Raw genomic sequence first — 26,246 nt, 5'->3', positions numbered from 1 at the left:
ATTGAGCCTTTAGGAAGAGAGAGAGGTCAAAGTGTTAAGGGAGCACTAATTCTGATGAAACAAAAACTATAAATAAATAATTCCACTTTAGTTTCTTGCAATAACACTAAGGATTTGCACCAACGCAGCTTCCTGATATCCTATTAGAATAATATCACAGATAGCAAGAGGTCAGAAATCGTCTTCAGCATCAACGCTTTTTCCCTCTGTGGAGATATCATTCAGATGGTAATCACTAAAAGCAGATGAGATATACATACTAGACATTCTATGTTCCTTCTGATCTGGTCTGGATGGGGAGAGAGGCATAGAGAGTGTACTTGTGAGGAAGAAATGAACATATCTCTTCCTGGAATATGCAGGGAGTCATATTGTATTTTATTTTACCAAATGTATTTGAGAAAACAGCTGGATCCACAAAAAGATGGATGGAATTGTTACTCATCCCCATACACTTTTCATTTTTCTTGTGGTCTGTTGTGCCTTTTTCCACAGGATGAAGGCATCAGATATCCTGCAAAAATATGGATCCTTTGAAGGAGTGGAACAGGAGACTGAAGAGTCGGATGAGAAGGATGTAACTGAACTAGACTTCTTACCAAGAGAACTAGAAAGTGAAGATAGTGCCGTGGACACCATAGACCTGGATAGAGTGGGGTATGAAGAGAAAAAAAGAATTCAAGATCCAAACATATCCATGAAAAAGAAAAGAAAGAGAAAGAGGTTAGAAATAACTACTGAAAGGGCTTTAAAAGTCCTGAAGAAGGCATATTATGTTAGTAGGAGAGCTTCTGAAAACACAGGAGGGTAATGGGGGAGAAAATGTTGGGGGACCGGGTGTTCTGACTGGTGCTGTGCAGAAGGGGATGAACACAGGATTTTTTTGGTGAGAGAGGAATAGGTAAGTTGTGAAAGGGTGTGTCTACACTGCAGGGCTTAACTTGAAATAAGGTATGCAAATTGAGCTACATCAATTGTGTAGCTTATTTTGAAATAGGGAGCATGTACACAGCACTTATTTCAAAATAGAGCACTCTTCCTCTGACTTCCCTTACTCCTCATACAATGAGGGTTACAGGAGTCAGAGTAAAAAGTCCTTTGGCTTGACAGTATTTTCACACTATTTCGAAATAACTGCCTGCTGTGTAGACTCAGACTAAGTTATTTCAAAATAGGGTTGCAATGTCGATTTACCCTTAGGGTGTGTCTAAACTACATGCCTTCGTCGACAGAGGCATGTAGATTAGACAGATCGGCAAAGGGAAATGAAGCCACGATTTAAATAATCGCGGCTTCATTTAAATTTACATGGCTGCCACCCTGAGCCGACAAACAGCTGACCAGCTGTTTGTCGGCTCAGCGCGCTAGTCTGGACGCTCCCGCGCCGACCTGAAAGCCCTTTATCGACCTCCCCATTATGCCTCGTAGGATGAGGTTTACCGGGGAGGTCGATAAAGGGCTTTTATGTCGGCAGGGGAGCATCCAGACTAGCGCGCTGAGCTGACAAACAGCTGATCAGCTGTTTGTCGGCTCAGCGCGGCAGCCATGTAAATTTAAATGAAGCCGCGATTATTTAAATCGTGGCTTCATTTCCCTTTTTCGAATAAACTAATCTACATGCCTCCATCAACGGAAGCATGTAGTTTAGACGTACCCTTAGAGTGGAAGGTAGATGAAATTGTTCTGGTGTTATGAAAAAGTGATGATTTTTAAGTTTCATAGGTTGTCAGCTACTGAAGTAGGTACTGCTTTTCTTGAATGTATAGAAAGAACTTAACATGTAATTGTTACTACCATAATAGTAGTTGCAGTATAGCCCAGTAGAAGAAGAATCTTTACAGACTCTGAGCATAAATATTTTTGTCGATCCCCATTTATGCTTTATCACTTGGCTTTTGGATCATGACTCTGGGGAAGCTCATTAATAGACTGGTTATTTAGGAATCAGTCTTATTGAGTAACTGCCATATCTTTTTCTCCCACTGTAACCGAAAGATAGGCGCCGTATAGTACCAGATTGGAACTGAAAGCAGTAGCCAGGCCATATATTGCCCAGAGCATCCAGAAAGAGCGCTCTTCCTATAACACAGTAACTTTGGTTTCATCACTATATTCTTCCAGTATTCTGGTATTCTAGAATTTTTAATTGCGGGTATTTCTGCAGTGCCCATTGCTGTATTCTCTTTCTATATTATGTAAAATGTGCTCGCTCTTTCCTAATAAACTGTGTTGTTAAACTATAGTAATTTCTTGTTGAAAATTATCATTAGATTTCTGATGTAGCCTGACTACTGTAGCTGGTTACCCATACCATAGTAGACTTGATTAAGATTACTCTGTCCCCTTTTTATCCTTTCCCAGTGGGACTGCAATATCAGAGGTAAAATTAGGCTTTGTCTACACTGCCAATTGAATGACAAAACTTTTGTCGGTGCTTTGTTTTGCCATGACAAATGGCAGTGTAAACAGTGTACTCTTGCCAGAAGGAGCACTTTCCTGTCAATAGCGCAAACCCCACTCACAGAGGATGGAAGTATTTTGTCACCGAAAGTATTGACAAACAGCATTTGCACTACCCGACTTTTAGTGACATGGCCATGTTGCTAAAAGTTGTATAGCTGTGTAGACAAAATCTTAGCATTATTAGCCTCTCCCTCTTCCTCTTACCATCTCTCCATCATCTCTTTCTTATTTAATTTGCATACTGTTGTCCTGTTGGTTAGAAGGCCTTCACATTCTTATTATTAACAATCAGTTAAAACTTTGTAAGTATATGAAATGCTTACAGAAAATTGTGATTCCAGTGAACCCCACCATTTTGTGTGCTGTCTCTTCATTGTAGGAGTATTCAGAGGGAGATTGCTGATCACTTATTTTGTTATGGGGAAATGGGGTTTAAGATTTGTTTTGTTTGTTTAGTTCAGAGTCGTTACTAGCTAATTTGGCACCTGAGGCAAGTCTGTCCTCGGCGCAAGCGGGGGTGCTGATGTGGCACGAGGCATGAGCAAAGACAGTGTAGTAGCTGTCTTTTCTGTTCCCCCTCAGCTATGCGCCTGAGACAAGTGCCTCACTCACCTCGCTCTTGTTATGGCACTGGTTTAGTTTTCTGGTTATTGTAGGATTAGTTTCAGCGTTTCTTTTGTATTGACTTTTGTTTGCCCTCTTGGCTGGCACAATCAGGCCAGAGGGACAATGACCACAGTTCGTTGCAGATTCTGAGGGCTTAACCTGGGGACATGGCTTGTGGACTTTGCCTCCAGAGTCTATCTCTGTGGAGGAGTGTGTTCTAGCCATGGGAAGAGAGATTAGGTGTAGTATGCCTCCCACATGAGCAAGGCTGTTGTCATGTTTGTTGCCATATTTATCTTGTTGATCAGGTGGTTGCAGAGAAGATTGTTTTGCAGAGTGTTTTTGTCTTTAGTGTTCCCTCTGCTCTAAGCTGTGAAGCCCTGCTCAGCCAAGGTGAGCCCCTCCCAGATGGTAGGGAGGGGACATTTCCTTACTGGCTGGGAGAGACTCGCTGCTTTATCCTCAGCAGGTAGCTGCTGCTGTCACTGAGGGAGAAGTGCCTCTCCCCTGACCAGGCAGCTCCGTGCATGAGTCCTGAGCCCTGGGTAGTCTTCATTAAGCAGTTGTGGGGCTGTGCTGCTGCGCAGCTTAGAGGAAACTCTATTGCTGGATTGGTCCCTCTTGATACCGGCTTCTTAAGTCACTCTTTCTAATGTGCCTACATTTTCAGGAAATAAGCGGCTGGCCAGAGACCTGCTGAATTACAGTGAGAATGCTAGTCTTATTAAAAGGATTTCTTTGGGCTAGAAAGCCCCAGAGGTTCACTGTCTCCAGTCCTTTCATAGGCAGAGCTGGGCAGGTGATGAAACAGTAGGTGGAACAGAGCCATAGGTGGGGCTGGAGCTGGGTTGGAACCAGAGCAGAGCTGTGGCTGTGGGAAGAGAGGAGCTGTAGATGGGATTGGAATTGGCCTAAATGGCACTCCCTTTCCACCCTTGTATGGGGGCTGGCTGAAGCCCTGCCACACATACCCCTACAGTTCCTCCATGACCCCCTATGGGAGCACGTCCCACAATTTGGGGACCATTGGACTATACTATGTTTGTGCCTTGGCCACTGAAGACATAGCCTGCTTTCATTGTGGGACACATCTAGTCAATCAGTGCCCTAAGAACAGGAAGGTTACCCCTGATATGGTGATTCCATTCTTACGTATGTGCAAATTTCTGTGAGTAAAGCACAGGGTGGAGAGATTGAGCTGTGACAGAGACTAGGTCCTAATGGATCCTCACAGAATCATAGAACACTAGAACTGGAAGGGACTTCGAGAGGTCATCGAGTCCAGTCCTGTGCCCTCACGGCAGGGCCAAGCACCGTCTAGATCAGGGGTGGACAAAAGGGCCTCCGCCAGAGATGGCTTTAGTGGTCCTGTGGCCCTTGACTCAGGATTAAAAGGCCTGTGGCACAGCTGTAGCAGGCTTTGGTCAGCTCACTTGGGCTTGTGAGGCTCGGCTGCTGAACTAAAAGTTGTAGATATTCAAACTCAGGCTGCAGCCTAGCCATTGGGATCTTCCTTCCTCATGGGGCCCCACAGCTTGGACTCCAGCCTGAGCACACACATCTACACAGAAGTTTTACAACCCCACAAGCCAAGTCAGCTGACTTGGGCCAGCTTCTGGCATTTAATCGGTGCATAAACTCATCTTCAGTGGCACCTCATCCTGAGCCTAGCTCTGAAATGGAAGCTGAGCTTGCTGCTATGGATTCTGTGGCTTTCACTGTGGATCCTGGCCTGCATGCAAAGCTCCAGAGTGAAAAAAGTCTGTTGGAAGCATAGGGGCTATGCTGGTTTCTGAGGTGCTATGAAGAGGGTTAGTTTAGTCCATGCAACCAGGGAGCATACTGTTGAGTGAGGGTGCTGCTGAAGGTCATTCTTTGGTTGGAAGCATGGGGAATTCTCAGGTCTCGTCCCGGCAAACCACCTTCTCCAGTTTGTATAATGATATGTGCCAGAGACCCTGTAACCAGGTGTAACTCAGAGGCACTGAGACCACTGACAAGGGAGAGTAAATTCTGCTCTAAAGCCTGAGCTGAGAGCTGGCTGGCTTCTAAGTCATGTGGTAGAGGCATATGCCGATGACCCGGGTCTGTCAGCTTTACACAGAGAATAACAGTCACACTATGTCTCTAGTATAATTGTCTTCAGAGACATCTACTTAATTATTTCCATCAAATAATTTTTTAAGTGACCACTGAGCCAAAAAAAAAGAAAAAAAAGAGAGAGAGAGAATAGCCTATTGGATGAACATTTAGATAGTGCTGTACATAAATTTGTGGAAGTACACCTGTATAGTTCCCAGGACTTCCCCATAAAGCATAAACTGTTCTTTGTCTGTCTGCCTCTGTCTCTGCTTTTTTTTGGTTTTTTTCCAGATGATCTGTGATATGTTTGACCAGCTGCAAGTATGAGAGTGGTGAGTTCCTTTTTCATCTTTCCCAAATGCAGGAGATAAAGAATGGTGACCTAGTCAATTCATGTAAAGAGGGGTGCATTTTCATTTGCTCTGAAGAAAAAGAGCTCAATTTAAAATGAAATTTATTTTGTCATGTGAATTGTTAACTGAATATTAGTACTTATGAACATGAGCAAATAAAAGCATCATTTAGAAATATCATGCAGTCTGGGCAAGGATTGTGCGAGATTTTCCTCCTGGTGAAACTCATTCTTGACCCACGGCATTCCTGTTATTCCACCCATTTGGCCCCACATAGTTCTCTCAGCATATCTCATTACTGACCCAAGCATCCTCTGCTGTTTTACTACTTGCCCTCCCAAGACATAGTCTGCTAATGATGCTGAATTGTCACAGGATGAGCTTGTGATCATCAAATACATTTCCCTCATCATGACTGAAGTTAGGCAAGAATTAAAATCCTATGTGAAATCCATGAGCTTTTGCCCATGCAAGATTTGAATTTTTCTGATGGATTTGGAACATGGGGAACCAGTTCAAATAGCTCCATTCCAAATTAAATGAATCATTAACATTTTTTATTTCAAGAAGTTCTACTTTTCACCATTAGTTAGAAAGACCAATGCAAGCTTACGCCATCTCACAATTTTCTGCTGGTGTACTGGAGAGGTCAGCTTGCTCAACAATCATCAGTGAGTGACTGTCCAATTTGTCAAACAAAATGGACATTTTTGGGGCAGCAAATTCATGGGGACTAAAGGAAAAGTGGCTACCACTCAAAGTGGACATGGGGTCTGTAGATGGTTGAATTGAGTGGCATAAGTGAACCATGAGTCTAATTCTCCTTCTGAGTCCAAACAGCTAGAATTTTCTAAAGCCTAAATTTCGAATATGATTGAAACTGTTTCTTTTCTTATGATGCAGTGCGTCGCGCTGCTAAGAAGTATGGTTTACGGGAAGCAGGTGAGAATGATGAATGGACTCTCTATTGGACAGACTATTCAGTCTCACTGGATCGCATAATGGAAATGAAAAGTTATCAGGTACTCATCACTGTGAGGTAGTGAGGATATCAAATTATTACTTTTTCCCCAGTGCAAATAACAAAGAGGCTGGCAAGATGGTTGTTGTTATTATGTCTTTTCTCTGGACTTTTTTTTCCAGAAAATCAACCACTTTCCTGGGATGAGTGAAATCTGTAGAAAGGACCTGCTAGCAAGGAACATGAGCAGGATGCTAAAGCTCTTCCCAAAAGAATTTAACTTCTTTCCTAGGACGTGGTGTCTTCCTGCTGAGTGAGTTTTCCTTCTTAAAATGTCTACTGATTGATTTTTCTCTTGTCTTGCTTCCCTTCATATCACTCCCATTTTTTCCTCTCATCCTTTATTTCAGCTTACTGGTCTCTTCCTTCGTTTGGGCCTGAGTCTCTTCTTATTCCAGTGTAAAATGATAGTAACTCCTTTCACCTCCATGAAGATGCATCAATGTACAATTTGAGCAAGGGAGAAGAGAATCAAACCCATTATCATTCTGTTCTTTTATTTACACAGAGTAGTGGAAAAGACAAGGAACATTTTCACAGTTGAATGTTGTTGCTTTGAGCTGAATGCAGTAATCTGTTTCATTGCCAATGCAAGCCCCTTTGCTATTGAATGGAATACAATTCTTTTTTTATAATTAAGTCTACTGCTATATTACTCAATGGGATGGGTATTCATTGGAAGAAGAAATGATTTCTACATCATATTAAAAGTCTCTTTTATCTAAGAAACAAAAAGATCATTTCCATAACACTGTGTGACTCTAAATTTGCCTTTACTGGAAATAAAGGAGAGAGAGAGAAAGAAAAAAAGTTGTATTCCTGGCTCTGTGGAGAGACAGATATTTTTTCTTTCTGATCATTGGCTCTGTAAACATTTGCATTTGTCTGCCAAAATGTTAGCACTGGTAGGTGGTCAGACATCAAACCTTGGAATCATGTAATTCTAATTAATGTGTGACTTTTCTTTCTTTCCTCCATACCATCTCTCCTTATAGCTATGGGGATCTGCAAGCCTATAGCAGATCAAGGAAACATAAGACATACATCTGCAAACCAGACTCTGGCTGTCAGGGGAGAGGAATTTTCATCACCAGATCTGTGAAAGACATAAAACCTGGAGAGGATATGATCTGCCAGCTCTACATCTCAAGGGTAATCCCCCTGTTCCTCATGCCAAAACTACTGTTCTGTCATTCATAGTTTAATTCAGCTCAGCTTTTCTTGTCTATAATCAGCCAGCCAGTCACAAACAGCACTCACTCATTGGTCGTTGTCTTTGAATACATGACTATCAAAATAATCTCTCTCTTGTGTGCCATTGGGGTTCCTAAGTAATTTTTGAATAAGCTTTCCACTAGCAGATTTACCCACTGTTGTCTGGGTCTATAATTTGGGAATTCCATCAAGTGTATTTTAGTTCTTCATCCCTATAAACTCTTATCATTCACAATGTTTTAACAAAAAAGGGCTATAGTCAATGTGGTTTGCAATAACAGGTTCTTCTAGTTTTCAAACCTTAAACATTGATTTAGCTGTGCCAAATCAGAGCCCTACTCCACATTTCTGCATTTTATCTCTTTTCTGTAAAGTTTATTGGGAAGCAATCCTATTCCATGTTCATCCTATTTTTTCTGGCTCATCTTGGTTCAGTCTCTTTCAACATTTGCTCAGTTATGACATTTTGAAGCCTGTTCTTACTTTGGTGATTATATCTCTTTTCTGTTAGGTTTTATGAAAAGCAATCCCATTCCAGGCACATCCTGTTTTCCTTGGCACAACCAAACTCTTATGTTGCTTTAAGTTATGATAAAAGGACACTTTATACTTAATTTGGTGGCCTTAGATCTTCCCATTTAGGGAGAGTTCTTGATCAAACAGACAGACAAATTCTCTAAAATGTATCGTAGATTCACCTCTCCTCGGTGAACTAACCATTTGAGTGAACTTAACTAAATGAGGGACATCTTCTTCCTGCTGTACAGTGAGTTAGCTCTCAAAGATACACAGTATTTCTGTAGACCCAACTGGAGAAGAGAGTGAATGAATAGGATTGCTTGTGCCCTATCCTACAAACCTGTTTATAATGTATCTTACTCATGAATATATTGGCTGACATCTTGGCATTATCCTCTCTTCATAGAAAACATCCACATTCAATCCACTAGGATCTTCTGTGTGGCTTGGACTTTCATTTTGAATATGTTTCAGTATTATTTATTGCTGGTTTTTTTAACAGAGATAAAGCATGGTCTGGGGAGCTGAGATTCAGAACTGCTGGATTTTATATCTGCTCTTGCTCTGACTCACTATTTGGCATTCAGCAAATAACCATTCCATGTCAATTTCCCCACCTTTAAAATGGAGGGGGGGGAGGAAGAGGGAAAGCCTATGTGAGGATTAATGAGTTTGTTCAATGCTCAGAAAATTAATTTATAAGAATAAAGTACTCTGACAAGAATTGATTATATACCGGATACTGGGGTATATGTAAATTGTTTGCAGTATAGTAGAACGCAGGACCTCAAACAGAATTAGGGCCCATTCTACTGGATGCTTTATAATCATTTTAAGAACACCCAGACCTGTTAAGTTTCCAGGACTAGTTCTGATCATGTGAGCTTATAAAAATGATAATGCCCTTCATAAGGTTTGCAATTATCCTTTTTTGGATGGAATGTCTTATCCAAACAGTTACCCAATTTCTAAAATGGAGATAGGTAAGGAAGTGTTATCTTCCAAAGGATATTGAAAGATTTAATTGGTTAATAACTGCCTAGCAATGTAAAGAAGGAAAGTGATGTATATGTGCTAATGTGTTATAACGTTTGCAAGACTTGTTTTTTTCAGCCTGTAGGTAGGACTGTACAGCTATTTTCATCACCTCAGCTTTGAGTTAATGAGTTACTAATGTTCCTCTTGTTCTTCAAACAAACTATAATCAACTTGGTTTCATCTTCTCTTTCCCAGCCTTTTATTATTGATAGTTTTAAGTTTGATCTGAGGATTTATGTGCTGGTAACATCATGTGATCCTTTGAGGATATTTGTCTATAATGAGGGCCTTGCACGCTTTGCTACATCAGCCTATTCCGATCCCTCACACAGCAATCTGGTAAGTAAAGAGCTCTGTTAACATAAATTAACACCATTCAAATTCATAACAACAGGAACTATCTGTGGCACAGAAAGATAATGTTTTTGACTGCTACAATACCTTTAATCTGAGAATCTCCCTGTCCTTCACAAACAATAATAATTAAGTCTCATTTCATCACTGTGACACGGGTAAGGTATGGATGAACACCTCAAACACCACTGAAATGCAGCCACCTCTGTGGTAGAACATGGCTAGAGTTTAAAAGCGCACAATATCACTACATAATAGTTTCAGGACAGTTAGGGGCTGATCCTGCAAACACTTTCGTGTCACAATGACTTCCCATATAAATGATCCCATTTAAATGATCTTAAGACTATTTTGGGTTCATTAGAATGATGAAATCAATATTGAGCTGATCATATTTATTGCTATTAAATGCCTTGTGATTAAGATTTTTTTCTGTGTTAAGTAATGTCACCTGGTATCATGTACAAGAAGAGTGAACAAGACAGTTGCCTTTCTAACCTATAACCCACTTGTTTATTTGCAGAATAATGTTTGCATGCACCTGACTAATTATTCCATTAATAAGCACAGTACTAATTTTGTCCGAGATGAAGATTCTGGAAGTAAGAGGTAAGAAGGAGAAAATGTTAATCTTAACCAGCTAGTCTAGTCTCCTGAATCTTCATACATATTTCTACGCTTTCTTCATATATGTTTAAGAAATATTTCTTTCCATGGTATATTTTGTGTCATTAGTTACATAAGCCATTGAAGGGGTTTCAGACTTTGGGTTGTGGCTTGTAAGGACAATTCAACAGCTGGTAGTGAGACATTTTGTTTACCTGTGCCTGCACAGGTACATGGAATCGCAACTTCTGTTGGCCAATGGGAGCAAGCAGTCCTTGGTAGTTATGTGCCAATGTTTCTTCTGCAGGTCTCTGTTGATGCCAGAAAGACTCCAGTAGTATGTGATCATTTGGAGCAATGCCTTGGTCACTGTCCAACAGTGTAAATGTCTTCTTTCTGCTTCCTATCCTAAAGCCTTGTCTATACATGAAAGTTGTACAGCTCTGACTATACAAATATATTTAAATAAGTATCACCCACCTAGTACAGACACAGTTATATTTGTAGAAAGGTGCTTCATGGTGGTATAGATATTACCAGACAGGAAGGGGAATAACTATTCTAGCATAAGACATCTTTATACCAGTAAAACTGTGTCCATCTACAGTACAGTGAGGATGAAGGCTCTGAGATTGATCCAATGATCAATTTAGTGGGTCTTGTGAGGACCCAGCAAATTGACTGCAGATCACTCTCCAATCAACCCCATTATTCTACTCTAGATGAGAAGAGAAAGGTAAGCCAATGGGAGAATTTTTCTTGTTGATCCCCCATGGTGCAGTAACTCAGCCAAAGGTACATTATTCATCTAACTCAGGGTTTCCCAGCCTATGGGTCAGGACCCGAATATGGGTGGCCATTACATTTCAAAAGTATTGCCAAGTTTCTCCCCAGGTGGCTCTGCCCCCTACCTCCCCCCGTTTTTGAATTGCCTTGGGTCATCAAGTCTTCCTGAATTGTCAAAATGGGTCGCCATCTAGAAAAGGTTGGGAACTGCTGATCTAGCGGGAGTTGAGTATGTTAGGTCGACTTTTTGCAGTAGTGTAGACGTAGGCTAAGGCTTCTACTAAAACAACTATATCATTTAAAAAACCACACACATCCCCACTGGCATAATTATACCCAGGGCTTGACAAATTGCTGTTTCTACTCGCCCATTGTGAGCAGATTTCAGCCGGTCGCCCTGTTCACCGGCAGCGCACGCATGCGCAATGCGGGTCTTGTGCATGAGCAATGCGGGGCTGGCGAGTAGATTTCGCCGCCATTTGTCAAGCCCTGATTATACCAATACAATTTAAAGTGTAGAACTGTCCAAAGACGGAGAGATTAATTAGAACAGTGGTTCTCATTATTTTCCATATAAGGAATCCTTTCCTGTATTTCTGGGATCCTCTCTCTATTAGCAATATAGTTAAGGCAGGCAGGACATACTTTACTGACACTTATTCATAACATAACTGTTGAGAATCCTTGTAGTAATGCATAGGCCATCCTCAATATCTGAGAAGAGCTTACATTGATATATGCAAGAGTTTCAATAATAATTTGTTTTGTTAAACTTTATTTTGTTTCTGCAGGTATATGAATATAATGAACTATGCTTCACTAAAGCAGCATAAAAGCAAACAGAAAAGTGCTTACTGTGCACTGATTTGACATTAATATGGGTTACCAACTTATTTTTTTTTCTTAATAGGAAGCTCTCCACCTTTAATAAGTACATGCAGAAGCATGGCTATGATATCGACCTGATGTGGCTGGATATAGAAGATGTTGTTATTAAAACCCTGATATCAGCACATCCTGTTATCAAACATAACTATCACTCTTGTTTCCCCAACCACACTGTGGGTAGTGCTTGCTTTGAAATACTAGGATTTGATATTCTGTTGGATCTCAAACTCAAACCTTGGTTGCTTGAGGTAAGAACCACAGCAAAGAACCACTCTTAGATCTTATAACATGTCCATACTGTGAACTGGTATCCTTTTTCACCTTTCCTTACCTCTGGGGCCAAATTCTGCCAAATGAGTTGCTATCACAATACACAAGCCTCTTCCTTAACACCAATTTTGCCTTTTTGTTTCTCTAGATCTCCTAACAAAAGTCCATTGCATATCATCTCCTGCATTATTCCAGAAGCTTGGAAAACTGATTGGTGACCAGCAGAGGGGGTTAGACTACAGAAAAGCTAAAAACAGCATGCCCACAGACAGTCACATTGATCTGTAGCCTTGACATTTAAATGTGTTCCTGCATGTGGGGACAGCCTTACTCTCCAGTTCTTTGCACAAAGGACTCTTCCAGGGTTATCCATTAACTTCAATAGGAGCTGAACCTGCTAATATCAGAGTCTGAATTTGGTCCTCACAGTAAATCTAATTACATAAGAATGGCCATACTGTGTCAGACCAAAGGTTCCTCTAGCCCAATATCCTGTCTTTCAACAGTGGCCCATGCCAGATGCTCCAAAGGGAGTGAACAAAACAAGTAATCATCATGTGATCCCTCTCCTGTCATCCATTTCCAGCCTCTGACAAAGAGAGGCTAGCGACACCATTCCTATTCATCCTGGCTAATAGACAGGATGGACCCTAACCTCCATGAATTGATCTAGTTCTTTTCTGAACCCTGTTAAAGTCCTGGTTTTCACAACATTCTCTGTCAAGGAGTGCCACAGGTTGACCGTGCACTGTGTGAAGAAAAACTTCCTTTTGTTTGTTTTAAACTTGCTACCTATTAATTTCATTTGCTGTCCCCTAGTTCTTATGTTATGGGAACAAGTAAATAACTTTTCCTTATTCACTTTTTCCACACACGTCATGATTTCATAGACCTCTATCATATCCCCCCTTAGTCTACTTTTTTCTAAGCTGAAAAGTCCCAGTCTTTTTAAACTCTCTACATATGGGACCTGTTCCAAACCCCTCATAATTTGTGTTGCCCTTTTTTTAACCTTTTCCAATGCCAATATATCCTTTTTGAAACAAGGCAACCACATCTGTATGCAGTATTTAAGGTGTGGGCATCCCATGGTTTTATATATATATATTTACTCATATATATTACTCATCTTGCACGGAATACTATATTGGTTCAAGCTGCACCACTCTTGCAACTTGCACCTGTTTTCTGCCAAATCTAATCCACCCATTGTGTCACTTTGAATTTGGCCCATGGATCCTACTATACATCTGTTTCATACGTTGAAGTCTGCCAAGGATTCTTGCCAACACCAGATTCTGATTGGAATCCCTGTCAATCTAGTTTTCAGTCTAGTTTAATGTCCTGGGCTACGTCTAGACTGTCATGATTTTCCGGAAATGCTTTTAACGGAAAAGTTTTCCATTAAAAGCATTTTCGGAACAGAGCGTCTAGATTGGCACGGACACTTTTCTGCAAAAGCACTTTTTGCGGAAAAGCGTCCGTGGCCAATCTAGACGCGCTTTTCCACAAAAAAGCCCCAATCACCATTTTCGCAATTGGGGCTTTTTTGCAGAAAACAAATCTGAGCTGTCTACACTGGCCCTTTTGCGCAAAAGTTTTGCACAAAAGGACTTTTGCCCGAATGGGAGCAGCATAGTATTTCCGCAAGAACACTGACAATCTTACATGAGATCGTCAGTGCTTTTGCGGAAATTTGAGCGGCCAGTGTAGACAGCTGGCAAGTTTTTCCGGAAAAGCGGCTGATTTTCCAGAAAAACTGGCCAGTCTAGACACAGCCCTGAGGTATAATTTTCATTGGCTATGAACTACAGTTAATAGATAATATTCTTCATTTCAGGTGAATCACTCTCCAAGCTTTACCACTGACTCCTGGCTAGATAAAGAAGTGAAGGACCAACTACTGTATGACACTTTGGTTCTGATAAACTTAGGGGCCTGTGACAAGAGAAAAATCCTAGAAGAAGCGAAGCGGCGTGGAAAGGAGAGGATCCTGAAGCAATGCCGTTCTCGAGAGACCAGGTGTGTCCTACTATAGCTTCATCTAATTTCCTCTGATTATGTGAACCATAATTTTAAGGTGACCTGCAAATAATTTTTTTAAATGGCTTTTGTTTCTTTGTGATGTATACAGATGACCTGAACTGATTATTTTTAAAGGTTTTTTCTTTCCTGTTTTTTTAACCTTCAAACTACCAAGATTGTAAAGTCTAGCCTTTCCTGGCTTTGCTGGAGCGCCGCTGGGATACAAAAGGTTGTTCATTATAAGTTCTTCATAATCAAACTAAAAAAGTAAGGGTGCTGAATGTATAACAAAGTCTTCCTTTATTCAAAACGTTAATTAACATTTATTGAACAATTTGTTTAAATTAACAAAAGTAATCTGACTAAAGATTGCTTCCCCTCTTGATAGCTCATCTTTCGCTTTGTGCACTGTTGTGATATCATAATTTCATTACAGGTTGAACTTTAGCCCGGCATTTTCTGGTCCGGTAATATCTCTGGTCTGGTATGATTTTAGTTAAGCAGATGTCCATTTATCATAGGTGTGGCCAAGTTTCCCACAGTCCTATAAAGTTTGTTTACAGCCACCAGTCCTGGCCCTCAGTGTCCTGTACTGTTATTTAGCTCTAATTTATCCCTAAATGTCTTCTAAGAACCCAGTAAGCAGTGGAAGTGTTGGTAGTGCTGCTAGACAGTTTTGATCTCCTATGGTTTGGCATCGGTCAGGTCCCAAGGTGCTGGACTAGAGACGTTCAACCTGCAGTTCTTTAGTCATCATAGAGTCTTCTGGTTTAGACAGTTCCCGAATTTTTAATGTAAAAAACGAGCAAAAGATAAAATAAAAGTTCAGACCCTCTTTAACAACCACAGGGAAACCAGAAAGGAGACAAGCTCATTTTTTTTCCTTTGCAGATAATCTTTACATTTATGTTATGGGCTTGCTACATAGGAAAAAAATGAGAACCGTTCTGCATTAAGCCAAAACAAAGATGACAGGATTAGAGATGCAATTACAGTGTGAAACGAAACTTCTGTTCTGGAGATTTTTCCAAGGAGCTTGGCTTCACTTAAAATGCTGCAGCTTTGTTGCTGTCGTGCTTCGATAAAGGTGCTACCCATGCTGACATGGGGCTTCTCCAGAGGGTGTAGTTACTCCACTGCCTGGAGAGGTGATAACTGTGCCAGTGGGAGAAGTCCTCCTGTCAACTGGCAGTGAGATCTGCGTAATGGGGTCACTCAGAGATGCAAGCAATGCAGTTACAATTACATAAATTCCTATTCTGGATCCCACATGATTTGTTAACGGGTCTATCTGGGTTTTTTTTCCAGGGCTGAGGAGTATAAGAACTGCCAGGCCACTTGGCTGAAACAAGCTGAGAAATATGAGGAGAAAAACACAGGTGGTTTTCGTAGAATTTATCCCACATCTGATTGGGACAAATATGATAAGTTTTTCCAGAACAATAATTCACTCTTTCAGGAGACTGCAGCTTCCAGGGCACGAGAAGAACATGCTAGGTAAGGAGTATTTCCCACTCAGTTTTCATTAGAGAGGGTAGAGGATGCATCCTGAATTAGTATTAAATCAAAATACCCGTCACTTACATGGCACTTTATGTAAACTGATGGTTCTTTCAGATGGCCCTGTCAGATAGGTAAATTAATATTATCAATCTTAATCTGACAGGTGGTAAAATGAACACACATAGGTCAAGTGACATGCTCACAAATCCATGTTAAAGCCAGGATTAGAATTCTAGAGTTCCTGAGTTCAGGGCAGAGCTCAATACTCTAAATCATGTTGCCTGTAGATTTGACCAGATTTGTTCCATATCAGGCAGAATTTGTTGCCAAGATCCAGTGGGACTTGCAAACTGACAGATCTCATCAGAACTATTTTAGATCTTTTAGAACCCACCTGTTTCTTTATCTACAGGCAGCAGCTACAGGAACTGCGAATGAAGCAGGAGCAGAAAACAGCCCATTTGCAAGAGAAGAAGATAGAGCTGCTGGGAGAGTCAGGATGTGAAAAAATGAAGACTTTCAAAAATAAGCTGGTGAGAAGGGCAGCTACAGCACAAAGACTGAAGCAGGTGTGATTAGGGGGGATGATTCAGTTGATTTTTCACCAATTTTCCTTCTTCTTGGGGTAGGGGAATAGAAGCCCTAAAGGTCAGAAATAGAACATCCACAAGAAAACTAATGAGATGGGATATAACAGCAATGGGGATATTCGTGTGTGTCTGTGTGTATACACACACACATATGAAAACTCCACTTTTTTCCATCCAATCAGGTGAAGGACCCAGCGCTAATAATCTACAGGGTTTTTTTTCCATGTAGGCAAATATGTGCACCTTATAAGCAAATATCACCACCTAGATCTGGTTGTCATCTTTTTTGTGCCACACCACAAAAATGTTTCCTCCTTTCTCAGCAGTACCCCATATCAGATTGGCGAGGGGTCATCTGGCACTGGACATGCCTCCCTTAGGTTTATACAAATGGAGAATTCCCCACCACAAAGGGACTTCTCCACTGTCCATTTGCAGCTAGAACACGGTCCTTTTGTGCCACTTAAACCAGAGAAAGTGGCCGTAGTTCTTATTCTGGTAATAGTATTGCTCTTTATTCATATGAGATTTAATTTATTTTCTTTCATTCTCAGCATTATCTTTGTTCGGAGTCAGGACCGGGCACTTCTCTCCTGCTTCAAAGTTTCTCAGGGGAAAAAGAATCAAAGAAAGAAATTGTTAATGGGGAATCAATTCAACAAAAAATGCGCCCCACATCTGATGAGTATTCAAATGCACCTGAAAAACAATCAGGGAGGCATTACAGGTCCATGCCAAACTTGACAGAGCAAAACTCAACTGGTGCCTCCAACCAGTACAACTCCAACCCAGACCCAATGGACCAGGCAGTACATGGTCATCACTCTGTAGCAGATATGGACATCAGATTAATAGTAAGTAGCAGAACAATTGTATATACATATAGTAGTTTGCCTATGTTTCTATCTGCAGTCCATTCAAACATCCATCTCAGACTAGATATGGCACTTAATGTGGGCCCTGGCACTAACCTACAAGCTGTCTATTGTCTACATTTCTTCAGGCTCACTAAAAAGGGTTAATATGAGTAGTTGTTCAGTATAATTAACATTAAAACAAGGAAGAAGGACCATCAAACAGGGAAAGAGCAAATTAAAGAATATTTAGGTAAATTAGCTATATTCAAGTCAGCAGATCCTTATGCAAGTCATCAGTAGGATACTTAAGGGATGAGTGTAAGCAATATCAAAACTGTTAGCAATTATCTTTGAGAATTCATGTAGGATGGATGAGGTCCCAGAGGATTGGAGAAGAGCAGACATAGTACCTACTTTTAAAAAAGGGAACAAAGAAGATCTGGGGAATTATAGACCAATCAGCCTAACTTGGAAACCTGAAAGATACTGGAACTAATTATTAAACATTCAATTTGTAAACAGCTCTAGAGCATGTCTACACAGCAGGGCAAAAGTCGAATTAAGCTACACAACTTGAGCTACATCAATTGTGTAGCTTAAGTGGGAATAGCTTAATTCAGCTTTTGGTGCTGTCTACACAGCAGGAAGTCGAAGGAAGAATAGTCTTCCATCGACTTCCCTTACTTCTCATGAAATTAGGGTTACATGGAATACTTTGCAGTTAATGGAGTCGGAGTAAGACACACTGTTTGTTATTTTGGAATAACATCAGTTATTCTGAAATAACGCTGCTGTGTAGACATACCCCTAGAGGATAATCAGGGTATAAGAACAAATCTTGCCAAATGAACCTAATTTTCCATGTTGACAGCATTACTGGCATAGTGGATAAGGGAGACGCAAGAGACATTATGCATCTTAATTTTAGTAAGGCTTTTGACATGGTCACATGCAACATTCTCATAAGCAAACTAGGGAAATATGTTCTAGATTAAACTATTAAAAGGTAGGTGTATAGCTGGTTGAAAGACTGTTCTCAAAGAGTAGCTATCAATAGTTTGCTGTCAAACTGGATGTTAACTAGTGTGACCTTGCAGGGATCAGTTTTGTGTCCAGCACTATTCAATAGCTTAATTAATGACTTGGATAATGGAGTAAAGAACATGCTTATAAAATCTGGAGACAACAAGCTGGGAGGGTTGCAAACACTTTAGGGGCTAGGATTAGAATTTAAATTTATCTTGATAAATCAGATAAATGGTCTGAAATCAACAAGATGAAATTCAATGAAGTGCAAAGTATTGCACTTAGAAAGGAAAGATCAAATGCACAACTACAAAATGGGGAATAACTGGCTAGGAGGTAATACTGCAGAAAAAGATGTAGGAGTTATAGTAGATCACAAATTGAATGAGCCAACAATATGATGCATTTGAGAAAAAAAATGATATCAGCATGGGATGTATTAACTGGAGTGTCATATGTAAGACAGTCTAGTCTAGTTTACACTGGTGAACCTTCAACAGAAATACTATGTCCAGTTTTGGGCTCCACACTTGAGAAAGATGTGGATAAAATTGGAGAGTCTTAAGAAAAGCAACAAGAATGATCAATGTTTTAGAAAACCTGACATATGAGGAAAAGTTTAAAAACCTGGGCTTGTTTAGTTTTGAGAAAAGAAGACTGAGGGGACCTGACAACAGTCTTCAAATATGTTAAGGGCTTTTATAAAGAGGGTGATAATAATTTGTTCTCTAAATGTACTAAAGACAGACCAAGTACTAATGGGCTTAATCTACAGCGAGTTGGATTTAAATTAGATATTAGGAAAAACTTTCTAACTAAAGAGATTTAAGACCTTGAACAGGCTGCCTCCAAGAGAGATTATGAAATCCCTATCATAGGGATTTTAAAGAACAGGTTGGGTAAATGTTCATCTGAAGTGGTTTAATTTTCCTTTTCTTGTCACAGAGCAGAGGTCTGCACTTGATGACATCTTGAGATCCCTTCAAGCCTTGCATTTCTATAATTCTGTTATTCTACAAAGGATATAATTCTAATGGAAATTAGTCTATTTATATTAAATGACAAGCTCAATATACAGATAAGTCAGAGGTCAGAGCAGGTGGTATGTCCAAGCTAGATCCACCCACAATTCCAAGATCTACCTGCAATCCTGGGATAGATAGGTATTTCTTCTAAAATTATCAGCAGCAGTGAAATGATTCATGTTGAAATACAAATGATCATCATTAGACTGTAAAGTCAACACCTCGTTGAAGTGAATGGGATAGTTTACAGCTCACTAATTTTTCTTCCAAAAATACATTCCACTGTCATTCTGCAGCTGCTGAGGGAGTTGGTGCTGTCACAGTGGTCAGCATATAGCTTCATGAGCAAAGGAGCACGCCCATGAGATTAATGGAATAATTTATGGATTGTTTTTCGGAAGACTCATTCAGACAACAGTATGGGTATGTCTACACTGCATCCCTAGTTCGGACTAGGGATGCAGATGGAGACGACCGAAGTAGTTAATGAAGCGGGGATTTAAATATCACACGCTTCATTAACATGATCTCGCCGGTGTGCTAGTTCAAATCACAGCTGATTTGAACCAGGAAGTGTGCACCGGGACGTGTTAGTTCGAACTAAAGCCCTTAGTCCTAACTAACGTTACTCCTCAAAAAATGAGGAGTAATGTTAGTTCTGACTAAGGGCTTTAGTCCGAACTAACGCGTTCCGTCGCACACTTCCTGGTTCGAATCAGCTGTGATTCCAACTAATGCGCCGTCGAGATCATGTTAAAGAAGCGCGGGATATTTAAATCCCCGCTTCATTAACTACTTCGGTCGTCTCCATTTGCATCCCTACTCCGAACTAGGGATGCAGTGTAGACGTACCCTCTGTTACATAAGATGGAAGCCATCTCCTCCATCATAAGTGCTAAAATGTTAGACCGCAAATCTCTGTGCCTCCATATGCTTTGCAAAGGAATGGAAGGAGGCAAATATGACTTCAATACAGTCCCCCTAATCTTGTAGCAGCTGTTGGCCTGCCTGGGCCTCCAGCATAAATATATCAGCTTCCAGGATTCTCCAACCTATGCTTTGGCTGCAGCAGCCCCAGATGAGCTCTTTGACAGGTGACACTACCTGGAACGCAGTATGCTAAGACTGCCCCTTCCCTGCTTCAGCATGCCTACTGTACTGCCTCTCTTCTATAGAGACAGCTCAGCACTGGCCTGGGAGCCCCATTAACTGGGCTCTCTCTCAGAGCTTGTTTCTGGCTCCTTTACTGCCCCTAAACTCCACTGGGTTAATGTAAAGGGGCATTTGCATGAGGGAGAATCAAGCTTTTAGTTTTTTTAAATAATAATCAAATTTCAAATCCTGTAGAAACTGCTAGGGTCACTAGAAAAGTTTTGGTCAATCTGACTTTTGCCCCTCACTACCGTGATCTTTCTGATTTTTTCCTTGCAGCTCCAAACACCAGGGGATTGTGCCAGAGTATCAGATAATCCAATTCATTCTTCTTCAAAACCTTTCCCAACATTGGCTCAGCCTCAGGCTGCGATCACAACAGCAACTGATGTGGTTTACTGTGGAAGCACAGTCATTCAGAATGTGGTGCCATTTGGATGTCAGAGAGAATATTACCAGTCTCGTGCCAGAGAGAACTTGGTTTCATACTCAAAAATCCATAGACCACATGGAAACCTGTTAGAACCTGATATAGAAAAAAACCCCATCTTGATGTCGGAATTCTTCAGCAAGCTCAATTTATCACCAGGAGAGAAGGCCATAATATTCCCTTTCCGTCACTACCCTCATCTCATCAATAAAACACGTGAGTGCCATCTTCATGGAGCACATTTGTATTTGGCACTTACATGATACATTTCTGTGGAAATACAGGGTGATAGTCCCAGTATGCTTCAGACACACATGATTATTACAGCACAAGAGGAAATTCTAACATACCCACAATCTTAGTGTAAGAATACAATAGATATGCCCCTATAGTATTCTTACACTCTGTCTCACTATCTATTCTACCTTTTATCTCAGATACAGATACACAGACATGAACTCTACGAAAAGAGGTCTGGGGTACATATTGATTGCGGACTATAAATCTGACTTTTGTTTACACAGAAAGTGCTTTCCACTCCAGTAGAATCTATCTGAGTAGCAGAAACTCCATAGACAAGAGACAAACGAAACTTCAGAGTGCTCAAGTGGTATTCCAAAAAACAAACTGCCACCAGTTCAGCCTTCAGGATCTTTTGGTGATCTCCACTCCAGCTCGAGTGAACCCACGTCTTAAGAAAAGCAATACTCTGACTTCAGGGGATAATCCAACAGGCAGGTAATAGATAGAATCACTCTGCTGTAATGTTGTACAGGTCAGTAGCAATCTGGGCTCCTTCAGGGAATACTTTGCTGTTAATAGACATTGGTGAGGGGTAAATTGCAGTGTGAAGTTATACTGTTTAATTTTTAGTTGTAAGGTCAGGCTATCGCAGAAAATCTTGTTAATAACGTAACACAGTCAGTGACATTCTTTTTTCTGAGTAATCACTGTATCAGTCCCTCAGTTTGATGCTCAGGTGTTCTGTGCTTAATGGTATTGGGGAAAATTTTCAGAAGAGCTTAAGTGCCATTTTCAAAGGTGACTTAGGTACTCAAGAGCTAAAATGTCATTGAAAGACTTAGACTTCTAAGGCCCAGATCCTCAAAGATATGTAGGTATGTAACTCCCACTGTAATCAATCTAAAAATCAGTGGTAGGTAGGTGTTTAAATACCTTTGAGGATCTGGGCTTTAAGTGCCAAAGTCACTTTTGAAAATAGGAATTAGTCTCCTAAGTCACCGAGAGACAGATTTTTAAAGGAATTTACCGTAGTTGCCGAAATATTCACAGACACCTAGTGGGATTTTAAAAGCACCTAGGCTCTTTATAAAATCCCACTAGGCATCTATAGGCATCTTTACATAGCTATATTCCTCTAAAAATCTAGCTTTTAGGCACTTCTGAAAATTTTACCCAGCATCTTTTGATAATACATAACCTCAAAGCCTGGAACACAGGGGTTTCATTACACTTTTTGTAACACCAGGGGGTGCTAAACCCAGTCTCCTTTTCAAGTTGGGTCACTGCCTTCCTAGATTCCTGCTATAGTTTCAACTGGATGCATTCTTCTTCACATCCCTACCTATAGATTATTGGATGGTGTTGCTGCTTTAGAAAGCTCACTGCATTTCATTGTTGGGTGACTAATCTCTATATTTTAGCACCTGTGGATCTTTCAGGATAAAACAGATGTAATCTACTAATATTGTTATTGTCAGTTTCTGGTATAAATCTACACATGGGAATAGCAATGAACTCATGCCGTGATCTGGGACAAGGAGGCACAGCAGAGAAGGTGCATTCCAGGAAGAAAAAGAGCAGATTCCAGGCTGTTATAGCAGTGAGAGCAATTCATGGCATAATTTACAGTAAACTCCCAAGGGTTGTACTACAAAATCTTTCATAGTAGCCCTGAGTGCTATACTACTCCACCTTTCTCTTGAGGGCTGTGAGAAGGGTATATAACATCTCAGATACTGGACTGTTATATCTCCTATAACTAAGGAATTTTCCCAACACTCGTGGCTTCTTTCTGGATGCTACACATTGCTGGAAAGGTGTATAGTGGCTGGAGTGCTTATTTGTCCCTATTTGGCATTATTCAGTGTGGCATCTGACTCAGAAATGATCTGTTTTCTTGGTCTGAACTGTAGGTAGTCTAAAAAGAGAATGAAGCTGCTGCCTTCTTCATTTCTCCTATCATATATAATGTTAGAACTTCTATGAAAAGTGCTAGAAAATGTATCTTTGACCCACCTATTCAGTTTGTTTGTTGTTATATTTCCTTCCTGACAGGGCCTGAGCAGAACAGTGGCATTGTTTTGCCTCCTGAAGCCTGAGAGATGCTCACGCATATAGACAGTGTGTTCATCAGGAACTGACAGAACCGTTTTGTTGTTTCTTTTCAGATATACTCACTGGTGACTGCCTCCAGTTATGCAGCTTCCATAGCATGAAACATCACTGAATGACCAATGAAATTTGCTTTTAAAAACTGTCAGGAGTTTGTGGGTGTCTTGATGGGAAACTGCTGTACTGGAACTTGATGTAGATCTCCTCCTTTTAGCAGTGTCTGCTTGCTGCCAACTCTTGTTTTGTTTAGTGAAAAATGCTTTTATAAGAAGAATTACAGTGTGATGTCTGTTCTATACCCTGCACAACTCCAAATAACATCAGCTGGAAATGCACAGCTGTATCCTTGCAACATCATTTGAAAAATTGCCTTAACATTTGCATGACAAATTTATTTCAGCTAATATAGGGTGAAACTACAGTCCTGACTTCTAACAAGAGTTAAAAGGAAATAAAAATGGGCAGTGTAGTATTGAAGAGGTTACTACTTCTCAACATCACAGAAAGCAAAGGCAGAAGGCTAAAACAAAAAGTGCAACGGATACATTCTGTGGGGGAATATTGTAGATGCTTTCTACATTGACAGAGTATTTAATTCACCTCTCTGAGAGGCAGTATGTGGGTCTATAGAAGTATTCTTTCATTGACTTATCTGCATCTTTTATTGGAGGTTAAGCTGACCTAACTACATTGCATAAGGCACTAAACCTTTCATAACCCTGAGTGATATAATTAGGTCAATCTAAACATTTAAGCAAGCGTAGGCTTCCCCAAACATGATGCTGCAGGTTTTTAGATTCAGCAGTGTTTGTAGTTTAGACTCTTCCATTGGGAGTCAGTATTTTGCATTTAACATTCTCAGAGTACTCATCACTCAAAAATGCCTTTTGTTGTTCCGGTCTCAATCTGATTAGTGGAGACAAGATCTAAAATCACTGTGAGAAGTTAATTCATTGAACGGAGCTGCATCTTTTTCAAGCTGAATTTCTGAACCTGCGTGTTTGATTCTAAAATTAGTAATAGCAATGGCTACTTAGCTCATGCTGAAAGCCACAATACAGGGTAGCTGGATGACTGACGGGATACATGGATGTAGCTAGGGGCAGAAGGCTAGGTAATGCAAGTACTGCTAGTTAGAAAATGCACTGGTCAGTTGGAGAGGTGGTAAGATCCATCACCTTGTCATGATGGGTGATCACTCATTGCCACCTCTCAAGGTCTTTCAAGTGACGTCTGTAGGTTGTCCAAGTTTCAGACCCATACAATAGTGGTGGGAGAATCATGGCTTGATGGACCTTGTCATAATGTTTGCATTTGTGAACAAGGAAATCCCACTAGTTCATTATTAATTATATAGTGCCAGTATCTCTCTACAAGAAGGCACTGGTCTTTCCCAGTGGGCTTACAATTCAAGCAGTGATTTCACTGAGAAGTTTATCCAAGTAAGGAATGCAGATTTAGGCCCGAAGTGATGAAGTGAGGGATTAGTTAGTTTTCCAGGGGATTTGCATGCAGGGGGTGGACTCATTGTCTCTGGGAGCTACTGGTTTAAGAGGGTGGGGGAAGCTTGTTGCAGGAACCAGCACAGAACTGGGGACCCTGGCCAAAGGAGACCCCATGGTTGGTGACCAGGAGACCCAGCTCCCATAGCATAGCTGGTTCTGGTCAGTGGAAGGACAATGGGCTGCAGAGAAAGGACCCTGGTGACATGACCAGCTGGTTCCAGCCAGGGGGAACAAAGGATAGATGAGAGGGGAGGTGAAGAAGAAAAGGGCCAGGCAACACTGTTTACCTGGCCAGAAGGCAAAGGACAGGAGAGTATCTGCTGGGGAGGGATATCAAAGGCTCAGCTGAAAAGGCGGGGGGGGGGGAGGGTTCTGTATTGGGAAGGGAGAACAGGCAGAGCCACCTGGATGTAGGAAAGGCTTAGACATGCTGTGCTGTGGGAGGCCAGGCGTATGAGCCCTGAGAGTTCCTATGCTGTGTTCAGATGCTCAATAAATCCTCCTGTTTTGTGCTAGCTGAGAGTTGCTCAGATCTAGAGAACAGGGTTGCGTTATTCCCTCTAGGCGTGGAGGACCCATGTGTCCAGAGCGAGTGGACTCCTTGCGGGGGCCCATGGCAAGCGACAGGTGTGCTGAAGATTCAGAGAGGTGTGGTTTCAAGAAGCAGAGGGGCTTAACTCCTGAGAGAGCGCGAACCCCCAAGAAGAGCTGTCCCTCCTAGGGACCATATGGGGTCTGTGATGCACCTTTCATCCCATTCAACCCTGGGAGCTACAGGGGCTTGCAGTGACCCCCAGCACAAGTTAAAAAGAATCTATGTGCTGCTCTAAGTTGCTCCAGCCTGTAATAGTCTCCAAGGGGCCTATGCACTTGTAAGGTTCCCTGAAGCACAGGCATTCAGATCTTGCCCCATGCATGGGAGACATGCAGGCCCTGGCATAGAAGCAGCTATTCTAGCTTTAGAATAGCTAAGGGGTGCTTCACCCTAAGGCAATCCCCAACCCCATCAGTTTTATGCCAGCTGAGGATTTCTGCAGCGCACTTAGTGTCCCCATTCAGCAAACACATGAGTTTTTGTGACAATTGTCACAATTTTAGCAGGGATTTGCCTCCTGTATTTGGGATATTAAATAGTTTTTAGAACAGTGTAGAATTCACCAGTAAATTATGAGCGTAATATCCCAAGAATATATGATCCAAGATGTTCAACCATTTTAAATGGAGCTGTTGTATAATATTTCTCAGGTAATTAGTGATTTTACCCAATCAATCAACCTGTGAATTTTTTTCTCAGTGATTTAACAACTCTGATCATTAGCAACAGATAGATGTTAAGATCTAAAAACTATTAATAGGGTCATATTAGAGGCATAGATTTAGGGCTGCCACATTTTTAACTACCTTGCAACTAATTAGATTTGATTAGCTTTTGGAAACAGTGGAAAAATGTAGTGCTGGATCTAGGAAATAAATGAATTTTACAAATGCCTTTTTGTAATTATTGGATACTAAGGTGCTCTTAAAGCATCATCTCAAAAGCATTTACTCCATCACCTAACTAAAATTAATGTGGGAAA

At 40.9% G+C, this 26,246-nt stretch overlaps 1 protein-coding gene across 4 annotated transcripts; it reads left to right on the top strand.

Moving 5' to 3' along the window:
* On the top strand, positions 1 to 25,628 carry TTLL6 (tubulin tyrosine ligase like 6). 4 transcript variants are annotated; one of them, XM_075911253.1, is made up of 16 exons: positions 1 to 228; positions 496 to 723; positions 5,443 to 5,483; positions 6,408 to 6,526; positions 6,648 to 6,778; positions 7,521 to 7,677; positions 9,493 to 9,636; positions 10,175 to 10,260; positions 11,954 to 12,179; positions 14,042 to 14,223; positions 15,535 to 15,723; positions 16,142 to 16,298; positions 16,874 to 17,173; positions 20,659 to 21,025; positions 21,334 to 21,543; positions 23,221 to 25,628. In XM_075911253.1, the coding sequence occupies exons 4-16, from the start codon at positions 6,506 to 6,508 to the stop codon at positions 23,277 to 23,279; spliced, it is 2,229 nt and encodes a 742-aa protein (XP_075767368.1). In that variant the 5' UTR covers positions 1 to 228; positions 496 to 723; positions 5,443 to 5,483; positions 6,408 to 6,505; the 3' UTR covers positions 23,280 to 25,628. The 4 variants fall into 4 exon arrangements, with proteins under 4 accessions (XP_075767368.1, XP_025039059.2, XP_025039060.2 ...); XM_025183274.2 differs by lacking the exon at positions 1 to 228 and having other exon boundaries at positions 5,446 to 5,483; XM_025183275.2 differs by lacking the exons at positions 1 to 228; positions 496 to 723 and having other exon boundaries at positions 16,142 to 16,262.
* The last annotated feature ends 618 nt before the right edge of the window (positions 25,629 to 26,246 follow it).

Source organism: Pelodiscus sinensis, chromosome 29 (assembly GCF_049634645.1).
Source record: "Pelodiscus sinensis isolate JC-2024 chromosome 29, ASM4963464v1, whole genome shotgun sequence".
Taxonomy (NCBI): domain Eukaryota; kingdom Metazoa; phylum Chordata; order Testudines; family Trionychidae; genus Pelodiscus; species Pelodiscus sinensis.
Note: the sequence above shows the minus strand (reverse complement) of the source record. Positions and strands in the feature narration are given on the sequence as shown.

Bases quoted from the DNA above. Each gene is read 5' to 3' on its own strand.
- TTLL6 (XM_025183274.2), top strand. From the start codon at position 497: ATGAAGGCATCAGATATCCTGCAAAAATATGGATCCTTTGAAGGAGTG. The intron at 724-5,445 runs GTTAGAAATAAC...TTTTTCCAGATG, and splicing joins AAGAAAAGAAAGAGAAAGAG to ATCTGTGATATGTTTGACCA. The intron at 14,224-15,534 runs GTGTGTCCTACT...TTTTTTTTCCAG, and splicing joins TGCCGTTCTCGAGAGACCAG to GGCTGAGGAGTATAAGAACT.